At 33.6% G+C, this 26,073-nt stretch overlaps 3 protein-coding genes across 4 annotated transcripts; 2 read left to right on the top strand and 1 right to left on the bottom strand.

Moving 5' to 3' along the window:
* The first annotated feature begins 6,096 nt into the window (after window positions 1-6,096).
* LOC125826702 (uncharacterized) lies at window positions 6,097-7,571 on the top strand. Its single transcript, XM_049506053.1, has 3 exons — window positions 6,097-6,253; window positions 6,727-6,809; window positions 7,080-7,571. Exons 1-3 carry the CDS (start codon window positions 6,097-6,099, stop codon window positions 7,569-7,571), a joined length of 732 nt encoding a protein of 243 aa, XP_049362010.1.
* A 1,192-nt stretch (window positions 7,572-8,763) lies between these two features.
* On the top strand, window positions 8,764-24,019 carry LOC125823857 (E3 ubiquitin-protein ligase UPL7). 2 transcript variants are annotated; one of them, XM_049503230.1, is made up of 15 exons: window positions 8,764-8,817; window positions 8,963-9,085; window positions 10,848-11,088; window positions 11,833-12,425; window positions 13,443-14,414; window positions 14,518-14,852; window positions 16,987-17,265; window positions 17,363-17,615; window positions 19,078-19,248; window positions 19,329-19,421; window positions 20,290-20,397; window positions 20,647-20,763; window positions 22,265-22,354; window positions 22,513-22,607; window positions 23,566-24,019. In XM_049503230.1, exons 1-14 carry the CDS (start codon window positions 8,794-8,796, stop codon window positions 22,594-22,596), a joined length of 3,483 nt encoding a protein of 1,160 aa, XP_049359187.1. In that variant the 5' UTR covers window positions 8,764-8,793; the 3' UTR covers window positions 22,597-22,607; window positions 23,566-24,019. The 2 variants fall into 2 exon arrangements, 1 of the variants encoding a protein (XP_049359187.1); XR_007442742.1 differs by lacking the exon at window positions 23,566-24,019 and having other exon boundaries at window positions 20,300-20,397; window positions 22,513-22,531.
* On the bottom strand, window positions 23,045-25,076 carry LOC125823868 (GDSL esterase/lipase At5g03820-like). Its single transcript, XM_049503238.1, has 5 exons — window positions 24,824-25,076; window positions 24,602-24,732; window positions 24,286-24,519; window positions 23,554-23,809; window positions 23,045-23,285 (listed from the first exon to the last, which is right to left on the bottom strand). Exons 1-5 carry the CDS (start codon window positions 25,059-25,061, stop codon window positions 23,092-23,094), a joined length of 1,053 nt encoding a protein of 350 aa, XP_049359195.1. The 5' UTR covers window positions 25,062-25,076; the 3' UTR covers window positions 23,045-23,091.
* Window positions 25,077-26,073: the final 997 nt, after the last annotated feature.

Raw genomic sequence — 26,073 nt, 5'->3', positions numbered from 1 at the left:
AATCACACTCACCATATAACTTTGTTAGTTAAATAATTGCTATCAAAGATTTCGAATATAATTCTCCGTTCACGGTTACTTGTCAGGTTTGATCTGACGCATTCATTAAAAAATAATTATTAATATAGGTATTTTACTATATTGTCCCTATTAATTGATGTTCAGTATTAAATTTTGAAAAATAATTTGAAGAATAGTATTTAATGCTAAGGGTAAAACAAAGAAAAAAATATTTGTCTTTTCTTGATATGTCAAAAGTGACAAGTAAAACTGAACGGAGGGAGTAATGTTTTGTTAAAAATAATTATATCCGAATATAGTTAAACAAAAAAACAAAACACTAAAAGTACGATGAAGACTTGTATTAACGAGTTAATTATTTAATTAGAGAATTTTAAATAGTATTATTGGTTTAGTCAAATGTACTATAACATGTGATTTAAATGATTTTTTTAGTAATCAAATTAATGATTTGCTGATTTAAACGTAAGAAACACTTTTCTTCGCATTTTAACATTGTTCTAACATAAAGAAGTTGTCTTAATATAATTGGTTTTTTAGAAAATCAAGACTATACAAAATTAATAATATAATTATTTTCATCTATACGATTGACATTATAGAAGTATATATGCACAATATTTAAGAAAAAAATAATCAATCTTTATTAAATAGAAATAATTTAATAAAAATTGCTATTAGCTATTATATTTTGTGGTTATTATTTCTTCTTAATAAATATAAAATTTTAAAAAAAAAACCTAAACAACAGTTAAAATGAGATGATTTAAAAGAGCTTAAATGACATTAATAATAAGAAATTAATACTCCAATATTGACCAAAATACTCGATACTCATAAGTCATAATCACGTCAATTTTGTAACAAGTCATAACTAAAATAATCTTAATCAAATAATTCAAAACTAGTCATATACTGTCTCACTCAACTCATCTGGTACTGTTCAAATTTTGAAAGTTAATTTTTTTTTAGTTTTGTTAGTAATTGAGATATCAATTTTTTTTAAAATTTTAAAAATATATTTTTAATCATAATATATAATTAATATACTTAAAACATAGGAAAAATATAATTAAAATACACTAATAAACTTTCAAAAAATCAAACAACATCACATACATTAAAATGTAGGAAGTGTACGAATCAAAAGGAACGTTTAAAATTATAAGTTATAGTAATAATTAATAAATATTTAAAAATACTTTAAAGAAACATATGAGAAAATATGATTCATTTATTTGTCCCGACTTTGATGAATAAAATTACTTGATAATAATACATGTTATTGATGAAAGGTGATAAATATTTTCTGAAATTAATCGAAGTGCCAGATACCTCAATAAAAAAAAATTAAGAAAAAATCAACTTTTAAAATTCAAACATGAAACGAAAGAAGTATTTTGTGTATATATTATTTATTATATACCTCTTCATTAAAAGCCAAAGAAACGTTGTCTTATTATTTAATTATTATTTTTAACATTCTAAATATTTATCGGTGGCATTAAAAAACAAAACCGTCCATAGAATAATAGAATTCTTACCGAAGCAGTCATATTACGTGTCAAATTTTAGTTCTTCTTTGATTGCTAGTTGCCACATATCACTTCCAAACCTTTATAAAAAACAAAAAATAATATTCCCTCTAATATTTTCTTAAAAAATAAAAATTGAATCTTATAATATGTAGCCTTAAATAAAATACGTGAAAAATTAAAATTAAATTTTATCAAAAAAAAACAAATTAAAACAGAAATAATAATAATGTGAATTTGTTTTAAAAAATTGAGATAATCGAAAAAAGATAGGACAAATCAAGTGCTTTCTTTTATTTTTATTTCTCGCCCGATGTTCAATATCTACAGTAAAGCCTAATTATTCTGAATTCGCTCTCCATAATCGATACGATCCATTTAAAATTATCAAAAAAAAATTCATACCTAGGATTCGAACACATCCATGGTGGTAAGTGCTATCTTTATTACTACTGTAGTTGTTATGTCTTTTATTTTTTGCTTTATACGTTTTATGTCATCACTAAAAAAAGGAAGGAAATAAAGTTGAGAATTTTAATTTTTAAAAATAATAAATGTCAAGTCTTAAAACATTATGAATTTGCCTGAATTTCGATTATTATTTTTTGAGAAAAAAACGTCAAGTGCAACCTTGAACTTGGATCGAAGTAAATATGACCGATGATTTTATATACGAGGTTCGAATTAAAATTTCGAAATGTTTAGTTATTTAGCTATGTGTAAATTGAGTTTTTGAAATGAGTCTTTGTAATTTTTTATTTTATATTTCATTTTCAATCATGAAAATTACTCATTTAAATTAAAACGGTAAAAAGGGCCAAATATACCCCTGTACTATATGAAATAGTTAAAATATATCCCTAGTTATACTTTTGGGCTAAATATACCCCTTCCGTTATACTTTGGGGCTAAATATACCCTTATGATTAACTGATGACACATGGACGGCCAGGATTAAAAAAACTATTCAATTTAATATAAATCAAATTCGAATATAACCCGCCCCGCCCCACCCAATAATTTAACCCGACCTAACTTAATGTCCGATTGAGTTCTCTCCAGAAAACCTACTTCAACTTTAACTTCTTAAATTGCTGCACTTTTTCACGCCGCAACAAACGCTAGCGTTTTTTATGGAAAAATTACAGAAATCCCACCTTTTAATTTACTTATTACCATTATCCCCTATGAGTTTTACAAATCTCCAAAATTCCTCATTTTCGCGCATCAGATTAGTGTATCTCGCGCATCAGATTAGTGTATCATGTATAAAATGTAATGTATCTTACTTAACGATTAATGTATCTCGTGCATCAGATTAATGTATCAGCGTTTATATTATTGTATCCGTTTGAGGGATTTCTGTAATTATAAACTTTTAAGGGATAAATTATAATTTTGCCTTAAAAGTATGTGATTTCTGTAATTTACCCGTTTTTTTATTGCAGCAGTCCACTTGCTCTTTGGAATCCATAGTTGGTGTACGAAGTCTTGTAGATGAGCCTACTGATGAAGATGGTGAAAGGAGCATGCGGAAAACAGGCCACCACATAATCATATCCTTAGACTTATTTTGTAGACTAAGATATTTGTGTATAATTTATGACTTGTGTTTGTGGTTTATGAATTCTGGAGAGAACTCAATTTGATGTTAAGTTTTTTGGTTGAAAAATAAATTGGGTGGGTCAATAGATTAAATCGGGTTAAATTATTGGGCGGGGTGGGGCGGGTCATATCAAATTTGATTTATTTTAATTGAATGGTTCTTTTAATTTTGGCCATCCACATGTCGTTAGTTAATCATAAGGATATATTTAGCCCCAAAGTACAACGGGAAAGGTATATTTAGCCCAAAAGTATGACTAGGGGTATATTTAAACTATTTCCTATAGTACAAGGGTATATTTGGCCCTTTATCGAAATTAAAAGGGATAAAGGTCTGAAAAATATCCTAACTTTGGTCGAATTTGTTGTTGTGATACTAAACTTTCATGAGGACCTATTACCTCCCTAGACTACTTAATACCGTATTTTAAACATATATATTTGCCCATGTGGATATAAAAAATAATGCAAAATTATAAATAGTAATGTGTCCACGTGGGCACATATATACCTTTAAAATACACTATTAAATAGTTCAGGGGGTAAAAAATACGGTATTAAATAGTCTAGGGAGGTAATAGATCCTCATGAAAGTTTAATATCGCAACAACAAATTCGACTAAAATTGAGATATTTTTTAGACCCTTATCCCAAAATAAATTAACACAAGTTATTAAGGACTCGTTAATGTATTTTTATACTGGAAGTGATAGGTTTTGAGGAATAATGTCTTATGAGTAGTTATAATTTGAATCTATGTTTTCTTCTTTTTAACAAAAAAAACTCTTTTATATTTTATTAACAAATCTCTTGTGCGGAAAAAGATATAAATTTAAAAAATGTTTCATAAGTATCTAATAATTGAAGAGGAACTTTCACATATAGCCACTCAAAAATAGTCTATTTACTCTCCATATCTATAGTTTGATAATTACAATTCGTAGCTACATGTTATAGGGAGGAGAGAGGGGAGAGAGAGGGGAGAGAGAGGAGAGAGGCGAGTGAGAGAGGGCAAAGAGTGGGAGAGAGGTGAATTGTATATGTATATAGGTTAGATAATTGTATATTATACATATGCATTTGTATATATGGCAAGCGAGATTGAGAGAGGGAGGAGAGAGGCGAGCGAGAGAGGGCAAAGAGTGGGAGAGAGGTGAATTGTATATGTATATCGGTTAGATAATTGTATATTATATATATGCATTTGTATATATGGTAGGGGCAGAGCTATGATATGGCGAGGGTGGTCAGATGAACAACCTTCGTCGGAAAATTTTTACGAGTATATATACTAAATATCGAGTTTTTTGGATATATACTAATTGTTGAACAACCTTGACACAATAAAGGTTGACAGCCCAGCGGTTAAGGTTGTGCAAAGATGCATCAATGTTCCGGGTTCGAGCCCAAGTGTTGACATTTTCTTTAAATTTTTTCATTATTCCGTTGTTCTCTTAGAAAAGGCAAAACTCAGCCTGGGTTCGATCCCAGGGGCTTGAACATTTCATTTATTTAATATTTGTTCCCTTTTTCTCTTAAGAAAAAGTACAAAAGTTACCTTTTTTAAGTTAAGGAAACAAAAGGTCTATTTTTGACTTTTCTTAATTTAAAAAAAGAATAGATTCATAGTTGTCTTTTCCTTTTAGTTTTTTGACTTCTTCTTCTCCCAAAAACCCTTTACAACTTTACTCTTTACCTTTCTCTCTTCTCAACTTTCATACATATTTGCAAGTTTTAAGAAATTGGAAGCTTTAATCATTGTATATTTCTTCCTCAACCGCCATTGAAGTGTGAAAAGGTATTTCTTAATTCTTTTTTTCCTTTAGTTTAGTTTTTTCTAATCATGTGTTGAAAGACTTGAATATCTTAATTTTTATGTTAAAAGCTACTTTATTTATTTGAGTATCGATCAACTATTTGGTGTATTGTGGATGATTTTTAATAAGTTTGGTATACTTCAACTTGATTACTATTTCAGTTTGGTGTTCAATGAGTTTGGAGAAGTATTTTTTTAGAGTACCCAAAACAAGTTTGGCGCCTCAAAATCAACTACGCCGAGATGAAAATGTCAATCAAATAGAAATATCATCTCACTCTTCCCAAAGACAAGAATTTGATGTAAATGATTTAAAGGCTGATCCGACTGAAAGAACTCCAATTTTGAATTATCATCCAAATCTTCGTGATGAGATAAGGAGGGCATATATCATTAAAGGTCCTTGTCAACCTCAAAATCATCAGTTTCCTCAAACTGATTTTTTTGGAACACCACGTCGTTTTGTTTATACGTGGTTTGATGAATATCGTGATTGGTTGGAATACAGTATTAGTGTGGATGCTTCTTATTGTTTACCCTGTTATTTGTTTCAAGGGGAAAACATTAAATCAAGGTGGTGGTAATGTATTTTCGACTAAGGGATTTACAAATTGGCATAGAAAGGATAGTTTTGCTACACATATTGGTCCACCAAATAGCGTTCATAATCAATCCAAAAGAAAGTGTGAAGATCTCATGCGAGAACAACAATCCATTCAAGCCGCATTTTACAAGTTGGATGATAAAAGTAAGCATGAATATTGGATTCGGTTAAACACTTCAATCGATGTGGTAAAACTGCTCTTGGATCAAGGTTTTGCATTTCGTGGTCATGACGAGAGTGAATCGTCATTAAACAAGGGTAATTTTCTTGAAGTTCTTTCTTGGTTAGCTGCTAGATGTGATGCAATTAAACCTTTTGTGTTAGAAAAAGCTCCAAAAAATAATAAAATGATTTCTCATGACATCCAAAAAGATATTGTGACTGCGTGTAAAATTGAAGCAGTTAAGGCTATAATAAAGGATATAAATAGTGACTACTTTCCTTTATTGGTTGATGAATCTAGAGACGTGTCACGCAAATAGCAATTGGCTTTTTGTCTAAGATATGTTGACAAAATGGGGTTTGTGATGGAGGCATTTATTGGACTTGTTCATATTAAAGATACTAGTGCTTTATCTCTAAAGAAAGCAATTGTTGATGTACTTGCTCACCGTTCTTTGGCTTTATCTAATGTACATGGGCAATGTTACAATGGGGCAAGTAATATGCAAGGTGAGCTAGGTGGTCTTAAAACGTTGATTAGACAAGAAAGTAGATCGGCTCATTTTGTTCATTGGTTTGTTCATCAACTTCAATTGACCCTTGTTGCGGTTTCTAAAAAGTGTGTTCAAGTAGGTAAACTTGTATTATTAATTTCAAATATTTTGAATGTGTTGGGAGTTTCTTAAACGTGTGGATAATTTTCGAGAATCTCAAAAAAAATCTCCAAATAGCATTGGATATGGGTGAACTAGAAACGGGTAGAGGGTTGAATCAAGAACTTGGTCTTGTTAAAGCCGGTGATACTCGTTAGGGATCTCACTACAAGTCATTTGGAAACTTTATTAGTAGCTTTGACTCTATTGTTGATGTACTTGATACTCTTGTTGAAAATGCAAGTACTTTGAAAGAAAGAGCAAGCGCATTGGGATTTCTCAGAAGTTGTCAAACGTTTGAGACTATTTTCTTGTTGCATTTGATGACAGATGTTTTAGGAATCACAAATGATCTTAATGTTTCATTACAGAAAAAGGAGCAAGACATTGCAAATGCCATGATTCTTGTAAAGGTAGCAAAAAGAAGGTTGCAAGCTTTAAGAGATAATGAATGAGATCCTTTCTTAAAAAAAAATATTGGATGGGATTCACTTAAAGAAAAGGTAGAAGCATTTTGTATCAAACATGACATTTCATTACCCAATTTTGATGATCCATATGCTAATTCTGAGAGATCATGACGTAAAGTAGTTATTTGTACTACTTTGCATCATTATCGTGTGGATGTGTTTTATAAAATCATTGATTGGCAACTGCAAGAACTTAATGATCGTTTTAATGAGGTGACAAATGATTTGCTTAATGGAGTATCTTGCTTGAATCCAATTGATTCATTTTCTAATTTTGACATAAAGAAGATAATGAGAATGACTGAAATATATCCTGATGATTTTGATGGCTCCAACATGAGAGCTCTTGAGAATCACCTTGTTAATTACATTATTGATGTTCGTGATATTGATGAAAGGTTCTCCAATTTGAGTGGACTTGGAGAACTTTCAAGAAAGTTGGTTGAGACAAAGAAGCATTTAACCTATTCTCTCGTATTTCTTTTAGTGAAGTTTGCTTTACTTCTACCTGTTGTCATTGCTACAGTTGAAAGAACTTTTTCGGCAATGAAGATTATCAAGAATGACTTGCGAAATCGAATGGATGACGAATTCTTAGATGGTTGCATAGTGCCTTATGTAGAGAAAAAAGTATTTAAAGATGTTTCTAATGAGTGCATTATGAAAACATTTCAAGAGATGAAGTGTCGTCGAGTGCAATTGTAGTTACCACTTTACAATTTACATATTTTGGTGTGTATGAAACTATTCGTCAATATATTTGTCCTACTTCATCTTCATTAGTTTATCCATTGATATTTTGTAAGTTTCCGTTTTAAGAATTTTCATTTTGGATAGTTGGTTAATTTGATATTGAGGTATGAATATTTTGAAGCCAATCTTTATAATCTGACTAGCAAGGTTTATTTTTTTACTTGTCCTAAAGTATTAACACCCTTGACGAAAATCCTGGATCCGCCACTGATATATGGCAGGCGAGATTGGGAGAGGGAGGAGAGAGGCGAGAGAGGGCAGAGAGTGGGAGAGAGGTGAATTCTATGTGTATATCGGTTAGATAATTGTATATTATACATATGTATTTGTATATTCTGGCGAATTATATATACACAAATGTGGCTAATTATACAAACTCGAAGTCAGCCACCATAATTATTGTATAATATTTGTCGCGAGTGGTCATTTTAGCAAACTATAGCTATGATGAGTAATTAAGTAGTATAAGTTTGCCCAACCGTATAATTTTCCCTAAAATTAATTATATAATAATTAAAAAACGATAATGATTCATGGATCAAACGCATGAAAAAGCTAAAAGAAGATTCAATTATGTATAAATATTTTTATTTATTGAAGTGGTTCAGATAAACCTCTAGAGTCTAGGCCTTATTGATTCCATTCATAAAAGTAATATAGGAAAATTATTAGGTATTTTATTTATTGATTGGATTTGTAGGGTAAACATTAACAAATAAAAAGAGAAGTTTTTTTTTTTACCCTCCCCTAGGAGCTCCTATCCCTTTTGCTCCCTTGGTGACTCGAACTCGTAACATTTGGGTTGGAAGTGAGGGGTGCTTATCATCCGAACAATTTCCTCTTGTCAAATAAAAAGAGAAGTAATATTTGTTCTGAGTTCTTAAATTCAATTTCCAGTAGAAATTAAATACTAGATAATTTCTTCAATCCGTTCTAGCGTTTTCTGATAAAATTACTTGTTACAGTATTCATTGTTTGTAGAAAATAATAAGTATCTCGTAAAATTAATTAAACTGTTTACGAAATGACAACACCACAAGGATATTGCATTTTCGGTTAGGAGTCGGGTCAAAAAACAAACCCGCTCAACCAATTGTCATATCCCCATATTCTCAAATCTCAATTCATTTCAAGCTTTTGCATCAAAAGTCATTTTTTTTCCTGTTAATCCGCCATGAGCGAATCTCGAAAGAACCAGGTTCGTCTATATATGCATAATAATCATCATTGTTGTTGTTAATTGTTATCCTTTCCGGCGAATTTGATCAAATTGATCATTTTTTTTGTTTGCATGATTTTGAATTCCAGTAATTTGTTGAATTTTGTTTATCCGTTTGGATCAGGTTTCATTGCGAGGCTCAAGTGCGAAGGAGATTTCGAGGGATGTGCTTTTGGAAAAAGTTTCACAAGAGAGAGCGTTGAGGAATTTTACTCGGCGAGCTACTGCTGCCGCGCGGTTAATTCAGGTCAGTGAATCGGGATTTATTAGCTTAAAAATAGCCGTGAGCCAATGTTTGATTTGATCGTGAAGTATGACTTTATTTTAGCTTGTAAAGTGCTCACGACATGTTTTGAAAAGTTGGAGATGATCATATAATTATAAGCTGAAGTTAGTGGCTTTTTCATTGTCTCAATAGTTAAAATTACTGTGTCAGAAGCAACTTAAAACCTCGAATAGGTTGGAGATGATCAGATAATTATAAGCTAAACTTGGTGGATTTTCATTGTAACAGTAGTTAAACTACTGTGTCAGAAGCACCTTAAAACCTCGAATAAGTTGTAGATGATCATGTAATTATAAGCTAAACTTAATGGCTTTTCATTGTCGCGATAGTAAAATTACTATGTCAAAAGCACCTTAAAACCTCAAATGACTGGCTGTGGATGACCTTAGATTGACTAGGAATTTTGCTTATGCTTGTGATGTTAGAGCACCAAAGGGTGCAAAAGATGTAGCGCAGTCGTGGATTTTGTAAAGTAATGACTCCTAGTTATTTAGTTTGGTGAGGTTGATGGTAGATAGCATTTGGATACGGAGTTATTAGCAGTGAGACTAAGCTAACTGTGGTAATTAGCTTGCTTTGTAATTTTGATTCGGGTGATTAATGAAAAAAATAAGTTACCTAAAAATGAAAAGACCTCAAATAAGTTGGAGGTGAGGCTCATGAGTTGAGATCTTTTAAGGCAGGGGCACACAGTTATGGTCTTGTTACTTTATGTTTCAGAGTGAATTGATCGTAGTCCTAACTAGAAATATCTTAAGAGACCATGTTCTGATTGTGCTTTACTCTCTTTGAATTAAATAACAAGCCGAGGAGTTATTATACCCAGTGGCGAATTTACAGCCAAAAAATAGGGCACCCGCACCCGTGGTCTCTTCGTAAAATTAGATATTTTATATGTATATTTTTTAAGATTTTGTATAATACTATATTCTTACACCTGTACTACAAGAAGTCTAAATGGTCCACATGGTTAGATGTTGAGCTTTTGACCTTGAGAATTAAGGATCAATTCTCACTTCAATACATTTTACTTGGTGCACCCATGTTCGAAAAATCCTAGATTCGCCTCTGATTATACCCTGATATTGAAGAGTATATTTTGTGCTTATAATTTTTGTGAAGTCACCTATGAAAGAAAAGAAAAGGCAAAAGGAAAAGGTTCATTTTGATGAGGTGTATATTTTTGCCTAAGTGGTTAATGTACCTCAGTATAGATAACAATCAAATGCAGATAATGGGGGGTTGAAAACTTGGGGAATCCAAGTCAATTATCGGGAGAAAGAGGAAAGGCTATTTTACTTTATTTGTTGACTATCTTTTTGGTTTTAGAATTTGATATGTATTTAGCTATTTGGATGAACTTCAGAAGTAAAATTGAAGCTTGAATAATATGCCATCACAATGGACTAGAAAGAACAAATAGATACTCGGAATCTGTAATCTCTTTCTTATTGCAAACATGATAAATCTTTTTGTGGTTCTGTGGTTTGAAGGTTTATCATTCATTGATATGCATACACATTGCAATTTTTTTATTTGTTGAGGTCACTTTTGTATAATACAGCAGAAATAGTGTTGTGCTTTCTTTCATTATGATCCTTTTGTTGTTTGAAGTTTTTATATAAACCAGTAGCATTCTTAAAGCCTTGTAAGAAAACAATGTTTTGATCTCATCTTCAAGTGTGATGCCAACTATGAATGCGGCTTCTTAAAATATGTGCAGAGAGCTTGGCATCGTTATCATGTTAAAAAACGTATAGCCCTGGAGTTTCAGCAGCAGTGGGAATCATTGATAAATAGTCATCTTTCTCCTCTAAAGAAATCGTCTATATCCAGCCAAGTTCTGAGGCCTTTTCTTTTCTTTACTACATTCTTGTTGGCGCGATATCCAAGAATTCAACCCAGAGAAAAAGATTGCATCAGGAGTTGTTTTGGAGTTATCCTGGAGAGCATAAACTCAACAAGTATGCTATTCTTATATATTTCAAGTGCTTAAGTTTCTATTCAAATTTTGTAGTCATGATTGTCTTACTATAACAATTGTGTTTTGCAAGTCTTGGCAAGAAAAGTATCCCATGTCTCGATGTCTCCTTCTACATTTTATGAGTTCATATGAAATATGGTTATAGAATAACTCTTCTTTGTCAGAATGATGTCCATATTTCTAAGCTTCACCTGACAAGTGCTTTAATCCAGTCCTTTTTTAATTTCGAAAAAGTTATATTCATTGAATTGGTGGATGTTCTGCTCCCAGCTGCATTGGGTTATTAATGAAATAGAAAAAACAGAAAGAAAGAAGAATCATTGTCTTCTAGAAGCATATAATAACAAAGAACCTTATCAAAGATAAAACATTAAATAATAAAGACTGTATCTGAAATACTTTGCAATGATGTTGAGCGTCTCTCTGGATCACAATTCATCAGGATGCTAAATTGTGCACCATACACACTCTCAACAATTCGATGGCTGGTTATGGAATAATGATTGTTTACCTTTTACTCACTTACATACTATAAAAAGATGAAAGAAAACAATCCGTTTCCCTATTTTTTTGAACCATAAAAGCACAAATACCAGCTATAAATCCTTATTTTTAAAAATCCTACCCCTTGCATGATCTGGCATTTATCCATTGCTATTTGTCAGTTAAGTTGATTATGTTATAGCGTACGTTGACTTTATCTGTCTACTTCTTTCTTTTTTAGATCCCAATGAAAACTTTTGCTCAATGGCTACTGGATCCGTGGAAGAGAGAAAAGTTTGGAATTATCAAGCAAAGAAGTTGATTACCATTTGCTTGTTTATTTTAACAGAATATGATAATTCTTGTCACAAGAGTAACGATGCTCTACTTGCATCATTAGCAATGCGCTTGGCAGTAATTCTGACTGATGTGAAAGGTTGGAAATGCATCAGCAATACCAATATACAGGGTCCATTAATGGCTGTTAGGGATTTAGTTCAGTTCATGGGAAGTATTAAAAGTGGACTATACAATTCTGTAAGGAGGTACATTTGTAAACTTGAGGCTCCTAGTTCCGTTCAGGTGACTTTGTCTTCTCAGACAGATGAGCAGTTACTGATAACTGCAAGTGCAATTACTTTAGCACTACGGCCATTTCATGTCGTGAATCTAGTTGGGGATAATAAAAATGACTTGCTAGAAGTTCAGAGTGCTGCGGAGCAATACTGTATTTATCTACTCACAATACCTTGGTTTGCTCAACGGTTACCAGTGGTGTTGATTCCTCCTTTGAAACACAAGTCTGTGTTAACGCCTTGCTTGAGGATACTATTGGTAAGTTTGTCAAAGTAAAGGGAATTGTTGCAACTAACTATATGAGCGTATATGCCCGTACCTACATAATTTTAAGGCAGTGTGTCTATGGGACAATATTATTGTCAGTTTGGGCTAGAAAATCTACCAGACAACCACAAGAATAAGTTGATTAGATCCACTTCATTGTAAACATATGGAAATACTTCAAATTTTGAACAAACATATATATATATATATAAACTTTTTTTTTGAAATTAACTGATAATTTATTTTTGAATTTTGCTATAGTACTTGGCCCTATTTGCAACTTATTCGCCTAAATTATGAGGCACTTGTATTACAGCCTTGAACTTCCTTTTTTTTTTTTTCACACTCTAATCACGTGGACTTTTTAAACATGTGGCATTTTACTAATAAATTGTTTGTTTAACTAAAGCAGTGTATGGAATCCATTTTCCCCCATCATATCTGTGAAAAGCTTGGATCTGATCCAACATTCTAAACAAATAAAATAAATAAATGAGAGAAGTAAACAAGAAAAAGCAAGAAAAAAGATACACAGTTGGAACAAATAGTTGTAACCAATGAAAGTCGTTTGGAAAACAAAAAGTCAATATAGTTTCTTTTTATATATTTCTTTCTTTGCTCGAGTGCACCATACAAGAGTTGAAACTTCTCTATGCCACTTGGCACTTCAAGGTGTTAATAGATAGGTAAAAAGGAAGTTCAGGGGGTAATATAATCACTTCCTAGTTTAGGTGTGTAAGTTGCAAATGGAGCCAAATTTAGAGAAGTTTTTATGTATTATTCCTTGAATTTATGATGACTCACATTAACTAAATTGCTGAGGCAGCCTGCAATAGCACTTACCAATTCCATTTTGGTGATCATCTCTGTATCTACAGTTTGTTGTGCAAATTACTATACTGATACCTTTCCAGAGTTGAATTAGCATCCATATTTTGCGTTATTTCTGATGCAGTTATGGCTATTAGAATGCGAAGGGACTGATCAAACTGTGACAGGTGATGGCAGATGTCAAAGGAGCAAATTCTAAAGGATATGTCAGATATGGATCAGATGACAAGTTCTTCTCACAACAGGGAGATGCCACCAGTTGGTTGGGCTCTTGGAAATTTTATATACCTTGCTGCAGGCAGTGAAAGCAATAATTTAGATTCTGGAAAGTTAGTGTCTGGTTTAGACCGTCAATCCTATGTCCGTGTAGTGATTATGCTGACGGAGAAATTATTGTCTCAGATTGAAAGGGCTGGATGGGTGAGAAAGGAGAACCAAGAAGTTCAAGGTGACGGAAATTCTGTTGAAGTCGAGACAACTTTTGGATCCTTAAAGATGTCGTATATGAGCCTCTTTAAGCCTGTTTGGCTGCAGAGGCATCTGATGGAACTTTTAGTGTTGGAGAAAGATGGTCTCATTCAGAAAGCTGAAAGTTTACCCTTATGCGGAGCAGAATCTTCTGGGAGCTGTGAATTGCTTGATGTTGCTTACTACTATTCATGGATGCTCAGAATATTTTCTATTTTGAATCCGGTGCTAGGGGCAATGCCAGTCCTCAACATGCTGTCTTTTACTCCTGGGTTTCTTTCCAACCTGTGGGGAACCCTCGATGAATCACTTTTTCAAGGAAAGAATCTTGTCAGTAAGGGCAAATATTTGGATGAAAGTACAATTTCTGAAAACAAGATTCTTGAAGCTTCTGAGAGAAAGCAAAAACATTCTTCTAAAGATATAGGCAACAAATGGGCTAGCGTATTTCAAAAGATAACTGGGAAATCACAAACTGAGTTCAAAAGTGTGGATCCAGTTGATGGAAAATCAAAAGCAGCGCACATTGACAAGCATTATTCTGATATGTGGGACATTGAATTGCTAAGGCAGGGTCCTGATGGCCTATCAAAAGATTTGTCTTGTCTACTACATCTGTTTTGCGCTAGTTATTCACACCTGTTGTTAGTTCTTGATGACCTAGAGTTTTATGAGAAACAGGTCAGATTTCTTTTTAATTTAAATATTTCAAGTTATATTTGATTTTCCAATGTCATTAGAATGATATTAATATGTCCTAAAAGTAAGAGTTACGTGAATGTAGGTCCCCTTTACATTGGAGCAGCAGCAGAAAATTGTGTCGGTGTTGAATACATTGGTTTATAATACAATGTCGCACAGTACTGGTCCTAAAACTAGACCTCTGACAGATTCTGCTATCAAATGTCTTCATTTATTGTATGAAAGGGATTGCAGGCACCAATTTTGCCCTCCCACTTTGTGGCTTTCACCAGGTAGAAATAATCGGCCACCCAGTGCTGTAGCTGCCAGGACTCATGAAGTTTTGTCAGCTACTTCAAACGGTGATGATGCCTCAACCACTTTGAGCATGGGCTCCATCATTACTGTTATCCCACACATCTTCCCATTTGAAGAAAGGTAGTTTCGACATGAAAAACTCATCATAAGCTGTCATCATTCATTTACCTTTTAAGTTTATTCTGACAGTTTTTACTGTCTAGAGTTTGTCCAAATGCTCCTTTCCTGTGCTTGACATTGACAGCTCACGGGTTTTGTCTGCGACGCTCTGTGCTCTTCATCTTTTCTTGTTTGGGTGAATTAGTTAAGATTCTTATCTGTTTGTTCTTATTTTTGTTTTAGGGCCCGTTTGGCCATGCGATATGGTATCATGATATGGTATCATGATATGGAATCATGAGATGAAATTGACGGTTTGTTTGGACATGTGATATGGAATTTTTGTGTTGTATATTTTCTCATAAACATAAAAATCTCATAAGTTGTAAAACTATTAAAATAGCCCCAATTGTTTATTCAATCTTATCAAATAAACAAAAAATATAAAATCGCATAATAAATTATTACAAAGTTATTTGTTCTTCAGTTAAATAATTGTTTCATCTAACTTTAATTTAATTAAAAAAAATTGAACATAAATTGTACTTGATATGTTCATATCTCTCAACTACTCTTACAAATAACCTATAAAGTAGAAAAAAAACATACATTAGTGAGTAAATATTAACTTAGAAGTTAAATGCACTAAGATAAAAATTAACAAACATCACTAACTTCTAACTATTTACAAGAAAAATCAATAGTTAAATATTATTGAATAACGAAATTTTAAAAAGTTACCACAAGTTTGAGTCAAAAACACTTCTAATAAAATTTAATCAAAAAAATTATAACTAGTCCACTTGACTAAATATTAATAACTAATTGATCAAATTTTCCTAAGTCCTCAATCAATTGGACTTGATATCCTTCAGTCATGTGAACGAACATTTTGCAAATACTAAGATTAAGAAAGTGCGGCACCGCCAATGAAAATTGGCTTTTATCAATATTATGCTTAGTCATAAGATTAAGACGTTTTTTTTTATTATGAAAAATCAAAAAAGTATTACTCCCTTTGTTCTCATTTATATTCACCAAATGAATTTCTACTTTATCATTTATATTCACCAAATTTAAAGTGATAATAAATTTTATATTGGTGAGAATAATAAATTTTAAAAAGTAATGATGTGATTATAAATTTTATTTACATATGAAACAAATGGTTAGTAGATATAAATGTGGGGTTGTTTTAACAAAATATAAACTCATGGATCAATTATTGTATTAAAATATCTCAAATCATGATATGAAATCACATGGTGATTCCATATCATGGTTTTTGGAGAATATGGTATCACCTCTCATGATATGAAATCATGAGATGAAGTCAGCGTAAAATCGCATGTCCAAATGCTGATTTCATCTCACGATACCATATCGTGATATGATATCGCATGGCCAAACGCCTACTTAGTCTTGCTCGTCCACGTTAAGATATATGGTACTCCAGCCGTCCCAATTTATGTTACTAGGCACGTAATTTTTAAACATTTGAACGTCATCATCATGTGATTAAGGTATCTTCTTGAAGCCCCTGCTGGGGTGAGGAAGTCAATGACACCAACACCACCAAATTGATTTGGGACAGTAGTATTTTTTAACGCCGACTGCTATTGCCTTTAGCACCCTGGAGTGTAAAATTTCTAATCATGAATTGAGGTAGTTTAGTCTTCATTTTTTTAGGTTGGGGTTTTGGTTCGACCCTTTGTCTACAGTATAAATACATTAACCTCCTTTTTGTGTTGCCAATAAGAAGCTTTATGGACTTATGCTCCGTCCTTTTAATATTTGACTGGCATAAATACATGTGCAACATGGTTGTGTGAATTTTCCGTGTATTTCCTTAATAATTTGGAATTATACTTATATGTTGGTCACCACTGTATATGATGATGTTGCATGTTGTGGCTTAAACCGCTGAGGTCAGTCTCGTAGGTCCAATGTAATCATAAAAAGAATAATTTGCTTTTGATTTCTAGACAAAGAGATGTTGCTATGTCGACTTACATGAATTCAAATGTGTAGTTCTTGCATCAGGGGTATAATTTGGAATCACACATGCAAGTGTTTGTAGCCTTTTCAAATCAAAGGGTCCCAGTTGTTTTCTTCTGGTCTAGCAATGATCTAAATCATTTCTGGTCCTTGGCAGGGTTGAGATGTTTAGAGAATTCATCAACATGGATAAGGCATCGAGAAAAATGGCTGGTGAAGTTCTTGGACCTGGTGGACGTTCCGTCGAGATAGTAATTCGTCGTGGTCATATTATTGAAGATGGATTTCAGCAACTAAATAACTTAGGATCAAAGTTAAAGTCCGGCATCCATGTCTCTTTCGTGAATGAGTCTGGTCTTCCAGAGGCTGGCCTGGACTATGGTGGGTTATCCAAGGAATTCTTGACAGAAATAGCCAAAGCAGCCTTCTCACCTGAGTGAGTTGCCTTTGCTCATGTATTTATCAAGTTAGCCGTCTCTTTTTTTGCTCTCTGAAATGACTTGAGATCTTTGTAATTGGTTCTATTTTGTAAGGTATGGCCTGTTCACACAGACCTTGACTTCAGATAGACATCTAATTCCTAATACAGCTGCAAGATTTTTGGACAATGGAATTCAGATGATCGAGTTTCTGGGGAGAATCGTTGGCAAAGCACTCTATGAAGGAATATTGCTAGATTATTCCTTTTCACATGTTTTTGTCCAAAAGCTGTTGGGCCGCTATAGCTTTCTTGATGAATTGTCTACACTTGATCCTGAGTTATACAGGAATCTTATGTATGTTAAGGTAAATGCTTCTAATCAATTCCAGAAATTTCATTCTTAAGAGTTACAGATGACTAAACGACAAGCAAAAATGAGTAGCTAATTACTCCTTGTGATGGTCACCTTGATGTGCTTTAAAAGAGCTGTTGAAAGGGTAGGAAACTCTATCTACCCAAAATCAACATTGGTAGAAGAAAACATTTTTCTATTTGCATATAACAGAAGGTTCTAAAAACTCTTTAAGCACTTTATCACTTTAAAAAATAACTCTTTAATCACTTTATCTCTACTATATTTAAGCAAATAGTCCACAAAGAATTTTAGCTTAGGGGTGAGAAGTTGATTTCAACATTCATTTCCAATTTATTTTGTTCTTAAGTGCCTTTTCAGCGCTTAATAATCTCTTTCTTCCTTCCTGTTAAGTTTTCAAATTAAAGCACCTTGAGATTTTGGAGGTTTGAGTTTCACCGTCACTGGTCAGGAAATATTTTCATGTGTTTGGGTGAAGAAAAAAGAATTAACCCTGCATGTGATGGAACATGTTGGAAACCTAAAATGATAAAATAAATGTGCCCACTTTTGTAATTGTGTAAATTGTCTCTACTTACTCTGATGCCATATTGATTTATTGATGAAGAAATAGCATAGAAAAAAAGTTATTACCAGGGACTTGTCAAGAAAAAAAGAATTGTTACCAGAAAGGTGATAGTAAGCTCCCGAGTTAATGATTTTAGGTCAGAGTGGAGGACTGGGAAACACAAGAAATATGATTACTGATTTGAATGTCATATAATAATTGTGGAGACGATTGTTTAAGTGTTCGAAACTGAAGGAACTTAGTGTAATTTGCTACATAAGCTGTCAATCTTTCAATAAGTGAATTCCATGTTTTCGAGAATTGCCTAAAGAAAAGTTGCAAAAAGGTTCTGACTATCAGAAAATTACAACAGTTGCTTAATATAGTGGCGAAATAATGGGTGGAAAGAGGTGACACTGCAGGGCTCGTAACTGATAAGAGGAGTGGTGTTTCCAGAACACTCGTTGAAGAAGGCATTTGAATTTAAGATGAATGGTGCTGCTGGAACTATATCGGGAAGTAAGAGGGCTGCAGTAGATAACTGAAGTTACTTAGGTCTCTTATAAGATCATTACCAATCGAAGAAGTCGTCTCTTAAAAGATCGTTATGGCTCCGATAATTTATGAAAAATTAAGGATAAAAATGTATTAGTGATTTGATTAATATGGAATATAGACACACCTATTTGTACTTATATTAATGATAATTATCTAACTAGGACAGTAATGTTACCATTCTCAAAAAAAGAAGAAGTTATGACCATTATCAAAAACAAAAGAAGTTATCTAATGAGGACAGTAATAAAGTTTCAATCTTACATAATCAACAACCCCAAGCCTCTATATATCCATATCCAATTTTAATGGAACTGTGCAGAAGAATTATATTTGGTTTCGGTCTATGCAGCACTATGATGGTGATGTCAAGGACCTCGCATTGGATTTTACAGTTACTGAGGAGTCATTGGGGAAACACATTGTTATTGAGCTTAAACCTGGTGGCAAGGATATTTCTGTAACAAAAGAAAACATGTTGCAATATGTTCATGCAATGGCAGATTTTAAATTAAATCGGCAGGTATTGATACTTGTGCTCCTACTTTGAGATCCCCATTTTGCTGGTATTGGTGACTTATTGTTTCCAGCTCTCAATGGCAGATAATTCCTTTCTCAAATGCATTCTATAGAGGACTGACGGACCTTATATCCCCTTCCTGGTTAAAGTTGTTTAATGCAAGTGAATTTAATCCGGTAATTCCGTCTGTGCATATTTTAGCAGAATTTTGTGTTTCAGTTTTAGTAGCTCTGTGTACAATTTTCTTTCCCTACTGTTTACCCCTTCCACATATACTGTAGCAGGTTATAGCCTGAGTTTTCATGTAAAGCTTGACCTAGGAGGTGGTTAGTAGAACAAAATCTATGTAACATGGACTCTTCATTTGACTTAATTTAATTACATCAAACAGGTCTGATATGGGTATGAGTTTGGATCCTGCAAAACACAAATAAAACCTGCTAAATGAAATCCACCTGTAAGGAATAGTCGTGAAGTTGTATTGGATGCATAACATAGATTTTGATTGCATACCCTGTGATTTTATTGTTTCTTGCAAAATAGAGGCAGATGCCTCTCTATTTCGACTTGTGCTTTATTACAGATGCATATATACTTGCATGTGCATGTAGTTGCTATGTGTGTGGGCAAAGGTGAGTTATGTATGCGCTTACTCTGTCATCCTACCATCAATCCATAGAATGTTACTGTATTCCTCATGGGGTATGAGATTCTACCATCAATTGATCTTTCCTTGTTCTTTCCATGCTAGTTTTAGACTTCCTTATCTCTTTGCTTGTTCGAATCAACGATTGGCTTGTAAATGCTGAATGTATTGGCAATACCTCTGCAATTTTTGTTTTATCTTATCTGGTTCTCCACATTTCTTTAAAATTAAGGAACTGACATGACATGCAGACAATAGAATGGAAGGCATAAATAAATTAGATAGAGTGCATATGCTTTTATGTGGTATGAGAATAAGTTGAAAGCCACATGAATTACAAAGGCTCTTCTTTGCTGGACTGCATGCTTTCATTTCAGCTAATCTAAAGTTTTATCCAGTTGCTTTCAGGGGGAAACCATGATATTGACATTGATGATTTAAGGAAGAATACACGCTATACTGGAGGTTACACCGAAGGAAGTCGGACAGTTAAACTCTTTTGGGAGGTATGCATGAATTATCCCTCTCCTTCTCTTTTTCTTTTTATGTTAAGAAACTTCAAATGTGATATCCATCATTGTCTACTTGAACCGTTTCAAACAAACATCTCTCGACAGAAGGAACTTGGTCTAAGCAAAGATCTTTTTATTGTTTGGTGTTATCTAGTCATATGTATGTGGTGGCAAGTGTTAGAGTAGGAGAATAAACCATTGAAGACAATTAAGCATTTCTAACTAATTGTTCTTGTGGTTTAGGTATTTGCTAGTTTTGAACCAAAAGAACGGTGTTTGCTGCTTAAGTTTGTGACAAGTTGTTCGCGAGCTCCTTTGCTTGGATTCAAATATCTGCAGCCAACCTTCACCATTCACAAGGTATACACTTTCTTGTCCCTTCCCCCCAAATCACGAAACCACCTAGCACACATGAAGATGATAAACAGATAAGAAGGCTTTTATTACCAGATTTTGTGCTAGGTTAATAATGAGCACCGTATTTTTTTTTCTGGATGTTGAGTGAAGTGGTAAATAGGCAGTGTTAATTCAAAATGGTCAACCGACAATGGTGAAAGTATAACAAGGGGGTAAAATTATTGAGAGTTAAGCTGCCGAAAGAACCCGGGCGCAGGGAAAGTTTTTATTGGTTGGTGAACTGATGTGAAACTGGTATACCGGCTCCAGTGTTTCACTTTGGATGGAAAATGCAGGATAGATGATATTTATCAGTTTTGCGTCTTTTAAAAAATTTCTGCAAAATCCTCATAAAGAAACAGGAATTTGGGGCAAACAACCAGATTTTATCTTCTCCGTAGATTGGAAATTTGTGTGGAACTGAACAGGACCCATGTCTCCTAATTGAGTTCAACCCTAATGTGTTAGTGCTAGGATACTAACTTTCTCCTGCAAGCCACTGGCTGACAGTGACTGTTGCAGAGGTGCAAATGTGGCTGAGGTTTGAAACTTTAAATAGTGCATCGTCATATGTAGATGTCTGGATGAGCTCAGACTCATTCAGTATTTCGGTATCTTATGCCTTATGGAGGCAGAAAGGAGGCAGTCTTGATTTTGGTGAAGTATGGATACAATCTATCATTTCCTTGCAGAAATGCAGGGTAAGGCTGCGTTCAATATACCCTTGTGGTCTTGCTCTTCTCCGGACCCTGCACTTAGCAGGAGCTTAGTGCACCAGGCAGTCTTTTTTTTTACAATCTTTTATTTCCATGTTTCTCAGTTGTTTGAGGAAGGTTATGCAGAGAAAACTCTTGTAGATTGTCCCACTCTAATAGGAACAAACTAAAACTAATCAGAAATACCCTTCCCTAACAAGAAACCAAATTTTATAAAATAATCAAATTATAAAAGGAAACAAATGCTTCACTTGATATGGCCACATTATGTGTCATGCTGTTTTCTTTAAACTAACAATCGGCAAGAATATTCCTTTTTTCTTAAATTAATATCCTAAACAACTTAATTTACACATTTTCAGTAACTTTCTGGCATTTATCGGCATGATGTACTTGTTCTTGTGTGTGAGTTTTCGAAAGTGGCTCCTCGTACATACTTTTATTGATTACATGCTGTTTTTGCTTCTCGTCTTCCCAGTAATCACTCAACACCAGCATTGTTAAAAATCTTACTCTTCTGGCTACCTGATGTTTGTTGCACTTCTTTATGTTCTAAAGGCCTGTTTTTATCTTGTTGTTTTTCATTTTTAGGGTGAAGAGGGAGGGGGGAGATGGCCATGAAAACAAATAAAATACCAAAAAGTTTTGAAATAAAGGGAAAGGAAAACTAGAGAAAATGTACATACCAAAATTTAAATGGAATGCCTTGATAACCAGTGGTTAATAGTAATGAAATTTTGTAAATATAGGTTTCTTGTGATTTGCCACTATTGGCGACATTCGGGGGACAGGATGTTGATCGGCTCCCTTCAGCGTCTACTTGCTACAACACCCTCAAGGTACAGTTAAATTAAACTACGTTAAGTTTGAGGCATTGAATGGACCTAATCCAACTCATATTTTGTCAAATTGAAAATCAAGGTAGCTTTCAACAACAAGATCTCTTTTAACTCGAACATATTCCAATAATCTGTATTTTTCCTTCTGCCTTTGACAGCTTCCAACATACAAACGCCAGAACACCTTGAGAGCAAAGCTTCTATATGCTATCAGTTCCAATGCTGGTTTCGAACTTTCATAACTATTGCGCAGGTAAAGTGGTTTTCTCTTTGTTTGTGAACACTAGAGCTAGCAAAAGATCAACTCCCTCTCCTTCCCCGCCGCCAAAAGAAAGAAGATACCAGAAGATTGATTTTTTATTTTTTTTTATGACAAATGGAAATACTTATAACTTACTTTAATTTAAACAGGTCTTCCTTTTTTAAAAATAAATAAATAAATTATGGGTAGGAAATCAAGTAGAATATTTAGTGTTGAATAGAGCTCATCTCATGGGATGACTCAAAGACTTACAGAATACTGTTCTTTCAGTTGACTTTCATTTGACAGTACATCAAATACCGAAAAACATATTCCCAAGCTGGGAAAGCTGTCAGACATTTTGTACTTGCTGTAACTGCTATCATATGAAATATACTTAAGCCCTTGTATGAACTAAGGCTGACTAAAGCCTCTTTCAAGTTCGAAAGGAATAAACATTATCATACAAAGTCGACCATTCTGCAGCGTTGAGGCTTTAAGATATGAGGTCAAAACCCTGTTCCAACAGACTTTGAGCTAACTTCTCATTTGCCGATTGTGAGGGATGAAATCCATCCCAGAAGACATAATTTGTAGCATTGGAGCATGTTCCAATGGACCTGGCATTACAAAGGAATGATGTTTCTAGTGTACCAGTCCCGCAGCAAGCCTTTCTTGATTCGAAAAATCCTGGAAAATAGGAATATTATCAGCAAAAATGGATCAAGAAGGGGACATTTCCTAATTCACCTTTTTTATTTTAGTACAGTAGCAGGAAACCCATTATAGAAATTTACATTTCTTCCTATGTCAAGTTTCAAGATATGAGACAAATTTTTTTTAAAAAAATTGACAATAAAATTCTGTACATGTTTGTGCTTTCAATACTTTTGAAGGATAAGCGAGTTTGAGAAAAGAGGTAGGAAAGGAGAAGGAAGAAAAAGTCTCAGCATGTTACCACTTTCTGCAGGTTTTGTGATCAGATCAAAGAGAGGTTGGTAGATGTCAAAGACTACAAGCTTGATGCCAGGAAGCTTGCTCTTTAACTTTTGAGATGTCCTGTTTAGCTTCTTGTTGAAAGAGATAGCATCTTTGTTCAGTTTTGCAACACACTTGTTGGTTCCTCTGCCGAACAAAGTAATGGCAGCTGGCAAACAACCAGTTGGTGGCAGAGTTGTAACCCCAATCCTCCGTGCTCCCAGATCATAGAGGTTCTGTACATTGATCGCTACTGATATTAACATACTGATTGGCGTGTGTATAAATGAATACACATAATATTTCTTAGTTTGTGATATATAAATACAGCTTGATCTTATTTCTTAGTTTCAGGATAAGTCTACCTGGTGGTCAAGTGTATGTCATCCTTGTACATCCTGTAACAATCCTAATTTTCTGTAATTTGATAAGTGCTTATTATGATTCGTGCATGTGCTTGCTTGCTCCCGTTTGTCAAATAAGAGTTGGAACTTAAATTTATTTTCTAGGGCTCTTACTATCGTACGTAGTAAATTTTAGTCCAATGATCTTGAGTTAGGACATTATAAAAGGTTAGTCCTAATTGCATTTTCATTTGATAATGTTCTTGTTATGCAAAGTAATTCCCTGCAGGTTGCTCGGATTTAAGAATTAGTTTATGGTAACAGTTGAAGAAGCGGTAACAATTAGTACACAGAAGAGGAAGTTGGACCTGAACGAATGTAGAGTAAGACTTCATGAGGATATCTGAGAACTGATCAGGTGAGTAGACTCTGTTGAGTAGTGGATTTATATAGTAGTTTTGCATGAAATCACTGCTTCCTGCACTTATAAGATGTATTCCTCTTGAGAAAATGTTAGTAGCGTTGGTCCTCCCTACCAGATTCACTACTTTCCTTTGCCACAACTTGTAATATTTTAGTTGATGTTTCAACGTCAGAGCACGCTGCAAAAACCATGACATTTCCAAGTTAGTCATCCTCTAAAAATCGACTGATTTCTATTCTCAGACATATTCGAGTACTTACAAACAGTCGAGCAGTCCTTTCATAATAACCAGAAGCAGCAGAGGCAAAGTTGACACCAGTAAGAACTCTTTTCCCTCTAGCTTCTCGGCTCAGGTAAGCCGGTGGGTATGAAGTGAACCCAAGATATTCAGCTGTGGATAAAACACATGCATGCATGAGAAACAATAGAGGACATTTACTTTTCTTTTGCAGAGACAATTATTGAAATGTTTTAGACATTACCGGTGAAGTCTGTGGCCAGCTTTCCATTGCAGAACCTTCCGGTAGGTTTATGGGTAACAAAATCTCTTCCATAAGGTGGAAAATTTGCCTTGATGAGAGTGCTTAAGTTGTTATTGTTTCCCACATCAACTACAGAGTCACCAAATATGCAGAATGCTGGAACTAAAGGGTTTCCATTAGATACAGAAAATACCATCGTGAGAAGAAAACCTCCTAAGAGAGACATCAAGAAACTCATTTTTCTTTTCTCCTATAGTAAATCTCTTCTTCTTTCTTTATCTTATTGGTATGAGAATTTTGAGGACATTTCAATTTAAGGTTGAAGTGAAATGACTGTTGGATAGAAAGTTGCTCATTTCCAGGTGAGGAGGCATCTTTGGCACCTCCTAAAGGTAATGGTAAAGTAAGATTATTGGGGATAAAGTATATTATTAGGAGTATGGCCATTGGCCAGGTGTTAGTATAAACTTGAAGCAAAAATGGCGTGAACCATTCCTCGTGCAACTTCATATTGGTTTATTCTGATCCAACCACAAGTTATACAAGTTACAAGACAACAATAACACACCTAGTGTAACTTCATAAGTGGGGTCTGAAGAGGTGTTGTGTACGCAACTTACTCTTGTGAAGGTAGAAAGATTGTTTCTAGTAGATCTTCAGCCATAGTAATGAATATCAAAAATCAAGTATGTCAGGTAAATATAGTAGTAAAGAAGTCATATTGGAAAACAATAGCAATAACAAATAATATGATAATCGAGTTGAGACCCCAATTCGCACCAATAACAGAGTTGAGACCCCAATTTGCTTGAATCGTACCAAACTTTCAACAACACCTCAAGTATAGAATTATTTGCGCAACTGAAAATTTTATTACACTTGAGTTCAATTTCAATACCGGTCGTAGTTTTCGCCACTAAATCTTATTATTATATCTAAGTTCAACTTCATGCATATGTAAACATGGTAAAAATCAGTGTATAAAATCGTAATTCATTCTATCTGTTGAAATTTTGATTGATTATAAATTAGCTTATTTCAATCCATTAAACTTTGGGCCCATATCTAGCACTTCATAAGAAATTTTGTCAAACATAGTTTCAATTTTCTTTTTTTTTTTAAATTTAATATGTTATATATAGTTATAATAACAAAAGATAATAGTTTTACAAGATATTAAAAAGATTATAAAAACTAAATAGAACAATTAAAACTTAATTAGAGTTAGACAAGTTGAGTTATGAATGCAT

Source organism: Solanum verrucosum, unplaced genomic scaffold, assembly GCF_900185275.1.
Source record: "Solanum verrucosum unplaced genomic scaffold, falcon-dt-bn FXZP01000125.1, whole genome shotgun sequence".
Taxonomy (NCBI): domain Eukaryota; kingdom Viridiplantae; phylum Streptophyta; class Magnoliopsida; order Solanales; family Solanaceae; genus Solanum; species Solanum verrucosum.
Note: the sequence above shows the minus strand (reverse complement) of the source record. Positions and strands in the feature narration are given on the sequence as shown.

What these genes read in the sequence shown, in the direction of transcription:
- LOC125823857 (XM_049503230.1), top strand. Translation starts at nt 8,794, where the DNA reads ATGAGCGAATCTCGAAAGAACCAG. An exon ending in TAGAGTTTTATGAGAAACAG is followed by an intron (nt 14,415 to 14,517) that starts GTCAGATTTCTT and finishes ACGTGAATGTAG; the next exon opens with GTCCCCTTTACATTGGAGCA. An exon ending in GGAATCTTATGTATGTTAAG is followed by an intron (nt 17,616 to 19,077) that starts GTAAATGCTTCT and finishes CGGTCTATGCAG; the next exon opens with CACTATGATGGTGATGTCAA.
- LOC125823868 (XM_049503238.1), bottom strand. Translation starts at nt 25,061, where the DNA reads ATGAGTTTCTTGATGTCTCTCTTAGGAGGTTTTCTTCTCACGATGGTA. An exon ending in CTTACTCTACATTCGTTCAG is followed by an intron (nt 23,810 to 24,285) that starts GTCCAACTTCCT and finishes ATCAATGTACAG; the next exon opens with AACCTCTATGATCTGGGAGC. An exon ending in CACAAAACCTGCAGAAAGTG is followed by an intron (nt 23,286 to 23,553) that starts GTAACATGCTGA and finishes CCTATTTTCCAG; the next exon opens with GATTTTTCGAATCAAGAAAG.
- LOC125826702 (XM_049506053.1), top strand. Translation starts at nt 6,097, where the DNA reads ATGGGGTTTGTGATGGAGGCATTTATTGGACTTGTTCATATTAAAGAT. An exon ending in TGGGGCAAGTAATATGCAAG is followed by an intron (nt 6,254 to 6,726) that starts GTGAGCTAGGTG and finishes ATTTGATGACAG; the next exon opens with ATGTTTTAGGAATCACAAAT. An exon ending in ATGCCATGATTCTTGTAAAG is followed by an intron (nt 6,810 to 7,079) that starts GTAGCAAAAAGA and finishes CGTTTTAATGAG; the next exon opens with GTGACAAATGATTTGCTTAA.